At 36.4% G+C, this 13,146-nt stretch overlaps 1 protein-coding gene across 1 annotated transcript; it reads left to right on the top strand.

Annotated features, from left to right (window-relative positions):
- Positions 1 to 9,727: 9,727 nt before the first annotated feature.
- Positions 9,728 to 12,616, top strand: LOC128020969 (collagenase 3-like). The gene is made up of 10 exons (XM_052607813.1): positions 9,728 to 9,893; positions 9,961 to 10,205; positions 10,305 to 10,453; positions 10,610 to 10,738; positions 10,829 to 10,990; positions 11,081 to 11,210; positions 11,293 to 11,426; positions 11,813 to 11,972; positions 12,052 to 12,155; positions 12,265 to 12,616. The coding sequence occupies exons 1-10, from the start codon at positions 9,789 to 9,791 to the stop codon at positions 12,363 to 12,365; spliced, it is 1,419 nt and encodes a 472-aa protein (XP_052463773.1). The 5' UTR covers positions 9,728 to 9,788; the 3' UTR covers positions 12,366 to 12,616.
- The last annotated feature ends 530 nt before the right edge of the window (positions 12,617 to 13,146 follow it).

Raw genomic sequence — 13,146 nt, 5'->3', positions numbered from 1 at the left:
GTGTTGAGAGATTCTTCATTTGTGTGCTTCTAACAACTACATAAAAAAAAAAAAAAAACTCCCGCTGTCCTCTAGGGTGTTATGAGTGGGTGCAGGTCTCTCCTTCAAGTTAGCTTTGGATGAAAGCATCTAAATGACTTGTAACTTTTGTATTATTATTGTTTTCTTTTCTTTCTTTTTTCTGCATACATGAAACCAAATCAAGTCAAGTCCAGCTTTATTTTCATTCCGCTACATGTGTGGACATACAGTGGAATTAAATGTCGTGCCTCACAGGACCGCGGGGCTACATAAGTACAGACATACAACAATGAAGACATAAACCTATACACAACACAGTTTCAGTGTACTCCTCCGCGGGAGGTTGTTGTAGGTGGCTGCCTCTTTAAACATGTTTCAGTCTGTGCACTGAAAGCAGTCCTGTAGTTTTGAGTTAGCACAATCTGGCCAAACTGTGATGAGTTTTTGAACCAGTTCTTTCTGTCAGATTGATAGCATGCAAGTCCATGTAGCTGAATGTTGATATATACGTAATATGTGTTGCTATGGTCAGAAAAATGTGTGTGCTATATACACTATGTAAATATGCAGGAAGCTGTATATGATGTCACATGATGTTTCAAAACAAGTTATTTGTTATTTCTTCATGCATCACCACAGTATCCTTATATACTTAGGGAAGTCACTAGTGTGTAGACACTGGGAACTTCCTCTATTCAAGCCTATGTAAATAGCTATAACAGCTGTTTCACTGTGTGTGAAAATTCTGAGGAGGTGATTTGCGTAAACGCATTAGGATGGTGATGGTTACTTTTTATGGGTGTGAATAATTGCACAAAGATCATGATGCAAAATACACTGATGTAGCAATACAGCGCACATGTTAGCATGGGCAGGCTTCCAACATGTTCTGTGCTTGTCCTAAAATGGTTTTGAGTCTATACATTTAGTTCCCTTCTCTTCTTCCAGTCATTATTGTGTTTAACGGAAGAAGTTAGCCCAACAGTTGTTTCACTAATCAAGTGTCCCATGTGTTTCAGATTAATAAATGGAACTGTTTTGAAGCTGGCCTGATGTCTCTAGAGTAAAATTCCTTATGTACAGAATCAGATCAGCTACATAAAACTGGTGCCGTGATCATCTTCAATACAACTGATCAGTTGCTGCCAATCACCGGGTATTGCCCGTTTACATGGAGCTGTTCCCGTGTTTTCCCTGGAGTCATCAGGCCAGTCGTTGCAGTTGTGGCCAGGTGTCAAATCGGAGATTGAGTCCTGCCTTCCACATAGTGATGTAGATATGTGCGGGCATGTTTAAACGAGCCATTGTGGGGGGGGGGTATGGCAGAGTCTTAACTTTGATAAAGAATATCTCTTTGGATTTGAGACTTTAGTCTTTGCAACTTTACAGATCTTCTTTTTGCACCAAGAGCTTGTAACACTCCAAAGAGAATGGAAATATTTAAATCGCATCGTATGACCCCTTTAAGTGTAATGTTTCTAAACTAATTGATACTTGGTGTTGGTCTGTTATAATTCTGTTAAAATTCTAAAGTTATTGAATCAGCTGAACGAAGTGTGGTAGCAGAGTTGTATTACATTTATATCAATGCATTTAGCAGATGCTTTTGTCCTAAGCAACTTACAGTGCAGCACTTTTTTTTTTTTTTTTTTACAATATGTGTGTTGCCTGGAAATTGAACCCACAACCTTTTACACTGCTAACTCAATGCTCTACCACTGAGCCATAGGAACTAACATTATTAGACCTACTGTTTCTAAAGTAACTGAAACAGAGTTGTAAGTTTCTAACGTAATTTAAACTGATTGTGAAGTTGTGATAATTCTGAGGAAATTCTAAAATAACTGAATTGAACCGAAGCCGTGTGGTCACAGAATGATTTCATAACTGTTTTGTGTTTTAGTGTAGCCTAGTGAGTCTGATACATAGTGACACTGTGAAGTTTAAAGCCCAACAGCAGTGTTGATTTGCCCAACATATTGTGGCTAAGTACACTAAGTAGTGTGGTTTTGTCCAACATACTGTGACAGTGTTACTTTTTTAACGGTTTAGTGTAGTGAAGTGTTAGGCCAGACAGAGTGTAGCTGTTCTTAATGTTTTATTAACTTGATAATGTAGGCAAGGATTTATATTAAAATATATTATTTCTATAGGCAGCACCTATTTTAAAAATATGTTTAGCTGATTTAGGAGACGATCAGCTCCACGCGATCAGCAGGAGCTCAGTGCTCATGTATTAGCCTAGATCAGTCTCACCTCGGCTTGTCCTTCTGACATTTGCCGCTGGCTCTGATTTCTCTTTAGTGGTTAAACATAAAATATCATTTGTTTTGGGTAAATCCAACAAGTCATCTTTGGTCTGTATTCAATTCATCTATATGTTAAAATGAAAATAAAAAGAGGCAGTTGATATAATATTTCGTTTAATTGTAATGGCTGTATAGATACACATTTCCCTGAACTAAGTACATTTCTGCGGCTATTATTATTTTTAAATGAAAATGAAAAGAGGCAATGGTATTTGATATCCTATTTCATTTTATTGTAAATATACAGTGAGGAAAAATGCAGTTGATGTTTTTAAATATGTTGCTGTTTGCAGAATTACAAAGTCTGAATACCGAGGATGCAAGTCCGAAATTTGCGTACTTTGTATTGAGAAACACGCACAGACCTACGTCACATCTTCACGGTACTTTAGACCCATAGACAGTAAAAGAAATGGACACAGCGGAACTCAATTGGAACTCAATTTAGACAAATGAAGCCCAGTTTTAGCGTTTTTTAGCACTTCCGTTTCTGACGCGCAGACTCAAACGAAGCTTGACGACGTCAGCAACCTGTCTGCCAGATGTAAATCTTCTAAGTGGCTGTGCGTGCAAACTGCCATCGTTAATCTTGCAGAGACGGCGAGCTTGAGCGGGGAGTTCTTTGGCGTGAGTGAGCAGGAGTAAGTATTCTGATTAATTATTTTGTATAGTATTTTAAAATGTAACGCCAGTACGCCATATTAAGTAAATTGCCTGCGAGCTTCTCCTCCTGTCTGTACGGTAATGCGACAGAGAGACGAGTGGTTATGACGCAATCGTTAGCCTATTTTTTACAAAAACTGTTTCTACGGGGCCATAATGTAACATAGAAGGTAATGAAGCCCTTTATACATTGTCGTGTATCTTTAGAAATAAATAATGGACAAACAGAGTCTTTAAACGCCTCAGATGTAAAGTTATTCGCTGTCAAAGTGACGCCAAAATGAATGGGAGTCAATGGGAATGCTAACGCAAGTGAAGTTCTGCTAAAAGATGGCAGCCCCCACCCGACTTCAACTTCCGGTCGAGTTCCTTGCCCCTTGTTTAGACCGCAGTGGAGACGCAGAAAGCAACAGGTCTGGGGCGAAAATAGCTCCTGGGGAAAAAAAAGTTCCTGGTACAATTGTTCCGGGTGATTCCGGTGGAAACGCGGCAGAAGTTGTTTGTTTTGCTTGTGGAAGGATGGGACACAAGGCGAGACAGTGTCACTTCTCACAGAAAATAAAGAAAGGCTACCGTGATTTGCTTAAGAAGATTAGAAGTTAAGCAGTTAGAAACCCAGTTGACACTGTTGAAAGGAAATAAGAAAGAAACCATTCACACCTTGACAGAATTAGCACTGCATGAATAACATGACTGTAGCTCAGTCACAAGCAGATGCTGATGTAAATTGGAGGAATTGTTTCATGATAGTACATTTTAGAAAAATATGTTAACTATCAAAAGGGGTCTGATTTTTTATAATTTCTGAGAAATGTGTTCATGGCATTGATATTTAATTATAATTTAGGATAAATTCTTTGCATTCTGTGATTCAATTTCTATAGCTTTCATGTTTTGAATGTGAACAACTTCCACAAGATAAAGTACTTCTTAAAGGACAAAGTGATCATCAGAGACAGACATCGAAAGATTTCTAACCTACATAATCCAGAACTCCAACTCCAGAAAACCCTGAGACCCACAATGGCATGGATGAACCTGATAGAACTTCATAAACTGCAACAACAGCAGTTTATTAACAGACTTTTCCAAATTGAAATGAATGGACAATGGAAAAGAGAAACAAAGACACAAAGACATCAAACCAATTTCAGAGTCTGTGGACAGAAGTCTTATCACAGAGATGGAAAACAAGAAATGAGAAATGCAAAGACAGACTCTCTGCAGAACATTGTCTATTCAATGCACACATTAGGACAAAGGATGTTCTCTCACACTAAGAGAATGGGCGCAATGCACGTGACAAAATGCAAAATCCCATTTGCTGTTATGGTTCTCACATGCTCCTCTAACCCCCACCACCCCCAACCGCATCCCTGCCAAAAAAATAAAATAAAATAAAATCCCAGGTTAAAAATCCCATTTGCTGTTATGGTTCTCAAGTCTTCATGTCAAGTCCTTCACTGCCAGGGTAATTATTATTACAGGGTTAGGGTTAACAGACCAGCTTCCTCTCCACAATGTTTGATCAAGCTCATTACCCAAAATGGCTTAATTATTATAGAGAAGAAGAAAGTCAATGGTTATGTTGTTTGTAGACCATTTGAGACGATCACATCATCAGCAAATGGTGACCAAATGTAGAATGGGACAGGTGTGGGACACTGAGAACGGCCTCAGACAAAGGGGTGTCAGAACTTCATTAACATTCAGACTAAAACAGGAGCAACTTCATTTACATGAAGGGTAGTAAACTGAAAAAGTCTAAAAGGACTTAGGATGTTCATTCTGACATATGCAATAAACAGCTTCATCAAGATCTTCAACGTCCTGATCACTTTTTCTTACATACTTCATAGTAGCAGTAAACAGTGTGTATCAATATACAGTACAGACCAAAAGTTTGGACACACCTTCTCATTCAAAGAGTTTTCTTTATTTTCATGACTATGAAAATTGTAGATTCACACTGAAGGCATCAAAACTATGAATTAAGACATGTGGAATTATATATGGAATTATATACACAGCAAAATCTCCAGTGTTAATTCAACACTCTGAGTGTGGACTCATATAAACACTGAAGCAGTGTTAAAAGTAACACTGAAGCAGAGCTGAAGTTAATGAGATCATTAAGAAGTTAATGGAGTTATGATTGACCATTATCGAAGACACCTGATGTTAACAAGCAGACTCACCAAACGAGAAAATCACAATTTGTGTTTCACCATTATAGTGGTCAGTGTTTGCTTTATTTGGGATCTTGAACCTTCAGTTATTTTCTTTAGACTTTGTGGGGCTGTGGTAATAGAATTATACCATACAGACCAGAGCAAAGGCAATCATGTGTGCTATTGATTGTGGTTTGAACTAATTGTCATGAAGTGACCTGAATGCGTGAGTTCAGGTTTCTTTACTGTGTACATAAATTAGGTGGATAAAAAAGATAGCAATCCAGCATTTTTGGCATAATATGACATGTTTTTAAAAGTTATTTCTACATAAAGAAAGAGTTCTTTAGTTTAGACACACAGACATCAATAATCAGCATGAGCATCACAACAACGGTGACCATCAAAAAAACATGTTGTAGCCAATTAAAACTCATCCATGGCTCCCATCATGAATTGCGGCATGAATAAATTATGAGCTGAACTGTCTTTTTAACTTTTTATTCTAACTTTATTTTATTTTTGCTGTTTTTATGTCAATTTTTAGTATCTAGTTTTGTGATGTTCAGAGTAGATATGTTTATCTGGCTATGCTGTTTGTCACTGTTGTTGAGATTCATACGCGGATTCTTGTTATCTGTGTGTGCCTAAAATAAAGACTCTTTAATAAAAAAAAAAAAAAAAAATCAGATTCACTTAAAAGAGATGGCTACAAAATGTATAGAAAATGCAGATGCTTTAATTGTGGAATCAAAGCTGTTACAATCAATAATGGAAGTTTTATTAATAGAAAACACTGTAAATTAGTTCAGTAACTGAGGTCAAACAACAATTACATTAAAACATAGTCATCACAACCCGATGACTTTTGCTCTTGGCTTGCCAAACAAATTTTAAAAGTAAAATGCCACAAGCCACGATCACAAATAAAGCAAACACTGACCACTATCATGGTGACTCACAAATTGTGATTTTCTCGTTTGGTGATTCTGCTTGTTAACATCAGGTGTCTTCAATAATACTCAATCATAACTCAAATAACTTTGTAATTATCTCATTAACTTAAACTCTGCTTCAGTGTTACTTTAAACACTGCTTTAGAGTTTATATGAGTCCACACTCAGAGTGTTAAATTGACACTGGAGATTTTGCTGTGTACATAACAAAAAAGTGTGAAACAACTGAAAATATGCCATATTCTAGGAAAAACACATTCTGTGGGAACTAACACTCTCTACCTTTTGTTTTTCTGCCAAAGGTAAGAGGAAAATAAGTTTAGACAGACTTCCTCTAAAAACACCTGATAAACGTGATCCTACATTGTCATTCGATGTGGTGACAGGATTGCAACAGGACTTGGTTTTCTTTAAAGACAGATAGTCGCTCCATGTGTGTACTTTGATTTTAGTATCACCAATAGTTGCACTACAGTGCCTGACTTGACAGATGTTATGTCTAACTCAGGCTCTCAATGCTGGGAGGTGAGCTGTTTCAAAGTAAAGCATGGATATCCAAAAAACATCTCTGAATTTGGATTCCCATCCATTGTTAAGAGTATCGATGCAGCTGTGTATTTTCCAGGAAAATCGTCTCACAGATTTCTTTATTGGTGAAGAATGCTGGAGGTATGAGAAACTGAATAAAATATCACTAAGAGTTATTTTGCCTAAGTGCTTACATGTTTCTCTGAAGGATGTGCTTTTTGCTGTGTGAAGGTTTGATGAAGATGCAGGATTGACTTATTTATTTATTTTATTTTTTTAGATATTGGAACTGGAAAATGGTACAAAAATACTAATTAAAAATAGGATTTGTTTTTGCAATATGCAGTAGATAGATTTTTAAAAGACACTTTCATAAATTTATGTAAGATAGGGAAGTGTTATAATAATGCTAAATAATTTTCTTTATTTTTATTGTTATAATTTAAATATAAATAAATTATGTATTATAAATTAATTATAAATTAAATTTAGTATGTCCCTGTTTCCCCTTTATATTTTGTGCAATAAATGTATCTTATTTTAAGGATTTTTTTAGGTTTCAACTGGAACAAAACAAAATAAAAACACTTATTTAAAAAATGGGTTATGTTTATGCAATATACAGGACTTTTGAAGATACTTTTGCTATCACTCCATTGTAATGCAAATAATGAGTCTGTATCTTTTTGGAAAACCATGAGAATTTAAATATAACCAAACATTGCTTTATTTAATCAAATTGAGGCCATATTTGTCACACTTTGGACTAAATTAATTTTATTTAGCTTTGTCTATGTATTTATTTCTTCATAGGACCTCAACAACTGGAATTCAACCTCAAAATTAAACCCCAGAGTTACTGAGACAAAGGCTGCACACGCATGGCTTCAATACCGAGAAATAACAGGAAGTTGATCAGTACCACACCATATAGTGATGGGAACAAGATTGCAAATTATTTGGTTGTGTCCACCTTCTCTGACTTGATGGTTTCCTATTGCATAAATCCAATTTAATGGTTATGAAATATATTGCCTCAGACACAAAGCTGTGAATTTCATTGAGTGATGAAGAAAGTGTGTATACATTGTCTAATTTAGTTTTTTAGTTTTTTTTTTACATGGGATACTTCCTCATGTTTGTTTATAGAGCTACTTCATTATTTTAGCTCAGTTTTAGTACATGATGAATTTACAAGAATAGCATGTTTTCTAGCTTTTTCAGTTAATCATTGGGCTCTTTTTGCAGATTCATCGTGTATTAAAGCTAAAGTAAAGTACATTTTAGGCTGTTAAGGTCAATTTTGTTCTAATGGAATTATTGGATTTATTCATAATTAACTGAAGCAGCTTTTGAGATCACCAATAATAGTCTTTCAAAATAAGCTCAGAAGAAATTCAGTGTTGAAAAACAGGGTCAACAAACAGTTTCAAAACAGTCTATTCTCGTCCATTCCACAAATGATTAACACAGAGCTGTCATAACCCATCTGCTCATCTCATTACCACACTAAAGGACAAAGAGGATGTTTTGAATGCATTGGTCTTCCCCTACTCAAGATGATACATGAGAAAAAGTGGGATTTTGTAGAAAACACACAAAAAATAATGGACTGAAAATGGGCCAGAATAAATGTTGTACAAATACACATTTTACTTTGTCACTTATCTGAAATCTCTTGTTTTTTGGGATTATGAACAAATCAAGTCTTCCCAAATTATTTAAATGAGACAAATATGGCAGCTATAGTTTCTAAATGATGTCATAACACAATTTTCACTTTATTTTACAGAAAACAGTAACATAGATCTAACCATTAATGAGGAGCTCCACATTGGCTGCTTACCATGGTCTTACCACGAAAACCACGGTTATTGCAACTGGAGTTACTATGCAAGAGTTACAGTTTTTGTAAGACTCCTTACGGCAATTGTCATGCATTGTCATGGGAAAATACTTTTTTTTTTCAGTTTACATTTTTGCTAATTGTTTGGAATTTATGACAAGACCTTTTTTCATCATTAGCATTATTAATCAGTATGTTAAGAGCATTTTTAAGAGCATTTAAAAATAAACATAATGTGTATATATATACATATACATACATATATATTTAACTGGCAGAATTGCATATATTTAATAGGAAACCCTATTTAACTGGCAGCATTCCTCTAAGTTTCACCAAGATAGCAAGATAGTGGCCCACTCTAAGGAGACTCAAGCCCTGCAACAGGAGGGGTGCAGATGAAGGCCAAAGAACAATTCCAAAATCTGTGATTTCTAGAATATTAGCAGCCTTACAGTGACAGTAATTCCCCCAAAAAGGCTGGTTGTCCATGTAAGACAAATGCACGAAAAGACAGGATAATGCAGAGACTCTCAGTGGGGAATTGGTTCAACACTGCAACTGGAATTGTCTGCCTAAATGTGCACTTTGCAGTTACCAAGTCTCTCCAAATCAAATGGCTCAGCTTACATTTGCTGAGGAGCATGTTGTGCAGAAAAAGGATAACTGGCCCAAAGTTCACTTTAGTTGATGAGAGCAGGTTTCATTTATTTGGGTCTGACGGGAAATATTTTGTTGAAAGATGGAGGAGGAAGTGTCATGGTATGGGGGATGTTTTGTGCAGCAGGACTTGCGCCTCTTCTACAGCTATGGAAGTGTGAATACAAATGTTTATTAGAACCTCCTTCAGCAACATGGTAATCTTCATGCAAGACAATGCCACCATCACACTGCAAAAGAGGTAAAGCAATTCCGTGAAGCTAAGAACACTGAAAAAACGAAATGTCCAACTTAGAGTCCTCATCTAAACCTGACTGAAAATCTCTGGAAAACCTTTGGCAACAGAGTAATGGCTAAGAATCCCACTACAGTCACCGAACTATGTAAGAGAGTAAAGAATTTAAATTTTATACCACTTCTAGTGTAAATATTTCAAGATAAATGTTTTGTCACATAAATGACGCAAAGTAGATTTCATTACAACTAGACCACACAGTCCAGTTGATTTCAGTGATTCACTGATCTTGTTTCCTGTGGCGAAAGGTGCCTTGTGTTTCACAATCTGTCCGTCTTTGGTATATATAAGAGGGGAGCAAAACACAAGACTCCATTGGTTTCATGAAAGAGAAGCAACATGAAGAGCTACTACAAGCTGGGTGTTCTAATCACCTTGGTGGTCTCTGCTTACACCAGCCCTATAGCGCCACTTGCTGGCAAAGACAGAGATAGCATTGCAAAGGTAATTTGCACACTTTGAACTAGCTTGTTAGATACTGAATGCAAACTAACTTTGCACTTTTTTTTAGGATTACCTGACTAAATTGTATGGCCTGCCAAAGCAGTCCTCTCCTGATTCTGAAAAACGTGCATCAAGTGAAATGAATCAGAGGTTGAAAGAGATGCAGCAGTTCTTTAAACTCAAGGTAACAGGGAAGCTGGATGATGAGACGCTGGAGGTGATGAAGAAGCCACGCTGCGGGGTTCCAGATGTTGCGGCGTACTCCACTTTCCAAGGGAACTACAAGTGGAAAAAACATGCTCTGACCTACAGGTAAGACCTGCTAATAGATACAACTGTTTAAGACAAAACTGATTAAAAAAGAACTTGTAACATTTACTATCTTTTCTTTTCTTTTTATGTTGTTGCCAGGATTGAGAACTACACCCCTGACATGTCTGTAGCAGAGGTGGATGATTCCATCAAAAGGGCCCTGCAAGTGTGGGCAGATGTCACTCCTCTGAGATTCAGCCGTGTCAACAGGGGGACAGCCGACATCATGATCTCCTTTGCTGTTGGAGGTCAGTTTTTTAAACGAACCATTAATACGACAAAGATATGAAATTTCTATTTTGAATATGCCAAATGTTCAGTTAGGTGGTTGTCAACAAAAGCTCAATTTGTTGAATGCTTTTTACTATATTCTTAAAATAAGACAAATCTCTCGTTCTTTCCAGATCATCAGGATGGTTACCCCTTTGACGGTCCAGATGGTTTTCTGGCTCATGCTTTCCCTCCATTTGAAGGCCTCGGTGGTGATGCCCATTTTGACGATGACGAGAAGTTTTCCTTCAGATCTCCTGAAGGTGAGGGCAGTTTAATTTCCAAAAGTCTCCGGTTTGTACCAATGCACAAAATAAAAATCAGCTGTATTCTCATTCCCACGTATTCCTCAGGCTACAATTTGTTCCTGGTGGCTGCCCATGAGTTCGGACACTCTCTAGGGCTTGACCATTCCCAGGATCCGGGTGCACTGATGTTTCCCACCTACGTTTACAGAGACATCGATACTTTTGCCCTCCCTAAAGACGATGTCAATGGAATCCAGTCTCTTTATGGTAAAGTTGCTACGAATGAGATGCATCAGTGATGGTTTAAATACACAGAATGTGACGCTCCTAATGATTCGACTTTTTTTTATTAAACAGGCCCAAACCCTGATATCGATCCCGTAAATCCAAAACCCACACCACCAGGAACCCCAAACAAATGTGATCCCAAACTGGTCCTAGATGCTGTCACCATGCTCCGTGGAGAGCTCATGTTCTTCAAGAGCCGGTAAACAGAGACAGAAATGCTTTCTGGTGTCAACATGACCTCGTGTGCTGTGACGAGTTTCAGCATCTGGCTTTATTTGCAGCTTCTTCTGGCGCAGTTATCCTCTGAGTGCAACCGTTGAACTTCATCTCATCAAAGGCTTCTGGCCTGAGATTCCAGATAATATTGATGCAGCTTTCGAAAGTCCTTTGGAGGACAAAGTCTTCATTATCAGAGGTAAAAACCATATGAATATAAATGGCAGAACTCTTAAAGGTAATAAAGGTTCCAAAAAGGGGGGTACATAGCGATGCCATCAAAGAACTTTAAAAGAACCACTTTTTCTATGTGTAAAAAACATTTGAACCTTTTTCCACTATAAAGAACCTTTTGTCCAATGGAAAGATATTTCACCCTTTTAAAAATAAAGGGACATTGATGGTTCCATGAAGAACCTTTAACCTTTCCAATGCACAAAAGGTTCTTACTAGTGGAAGTTGCATGGATGTTAAAGGTTCTTCATGGAACCACTGATGCCCGTAAAGAATGTTTATTTTTAATAGTTAAGATAGTTATTTCATATGAGACTTGAAATATAATTTGAAAATGTTGTCACTCCTCAGGTGACAAGGTGTGGGCTCTCTATGGCTATGATATGGTACAGGGGTATCCCAAAAGTCTCAGCATGTTCAGTTTCCCAAGTAACGTGAAGAAAATCGACGCAGTCCTCTACGATGAGACAAGCTACAAAATCCTGTTTTTCGTTAAAAACGAGATTTATAGGTCAGTAAATCCCTTAATCTGATCGAACTGGTCATCTTTTTCAGGAATCCTCAAGTAACATGAATTTATTTTTGCACAGTTATAATGAAGAACAGCGCAAAATGGAGACTGGTTATCCTAAACCGGTGCAAGACATTTTCTCTGGAATGACAGGGAAGGTGACCGCAGCCTTCCAGTATAAAGGTATGGGTTTTGCATACATTTATTTACATTCATTCATTCAGCAGTGACTTACAAACAAGAACACCTGAAGTAAAATCCCATCTAACATTGTCTTTCATGGTCTTTTTAGGTTTCAACTATCTCTTCAGTGGACCAAATTTGTTTGAGTTTGGTGCCCACAACAACAAGCTGATGCGTGTTCTCAACAACAATTATTTCCTGCCCTGTTAGTCAGTTAATGTTGAGTTTCTCTTTAAAGCTCAGCAATATACTGTCTGCACACAGTAAAATATGAACCCTCAGTATTTTAAAGTAAATTATTAAGTAACTTATTAACTTTCTCATTTATTTGACCAAAAAAGTAGGTTTTATAGTATCCTTATTATTAAGGATCCTTCGTATGTGCAAAAAAATGACAAAATAAAGCATGTCTTTTGATTGATGCAGTTTCAATATAAAGAATTGAGCAATTTGCTGAACAATCTGAATCCTGTTTTTTGTTTCAATTTTCATTTTATTGTATTGTTTTTAATCTGTCTGACACCTAATGTAGAATTTAGAAATTAGCTACAGTACATGGATGAAATAACTATAGGCCTAATATCTGAAACATAATCAAGTGATCATAGATGTTTCAAGTCTGTGTGTAAAATTGTGCAAAATTTCAGGAAATAAATATCAGGTAAAAAAATAATAATAATATTTGTGATTATAATTTTTAATCATGTTAATATGTGTATACAATAATAAGCAATTGTAATATACACACAATTGTAATAATAATATTAATATTTGGTGTAAGTTATATGTATTTTTACTCTCTCTCTCTCTCTCTCTCTCTCTCTCTCTATATATATATATATATATACTTTTTATTAAATATCTAACATCTATTTAAAATACTACTACTACTAAATTTTTTTAAATATTTAACGATAATCTAAAGCATTTTGGTGAAAGTTTATAATCGATGTATTTTCATATTTACATTTTTAGTTTTTTATGGAAATAG

This window comes from Carassius gibelio, chromosome A10, assembly GCF_023724105.1.
Source record: "Carassius gibelio isolate Cgi1373 ecotype wild population from Czech Republic chromosome A10, carGib1.2-hapl.c, whole genome shotgun sequence".
NCBI classification, from domain to species: Eukaryota; Metazoa; Chordata; class Actinopteri; order Cypriniformes; family Cyprinidae; genus Carassius; species Carassius gibelio.
The sequence above is the reverse complement of the archived record's forward strand: the minus strand, read 5'-3'. Positions and strand labels throughout refer to the sequence as shown.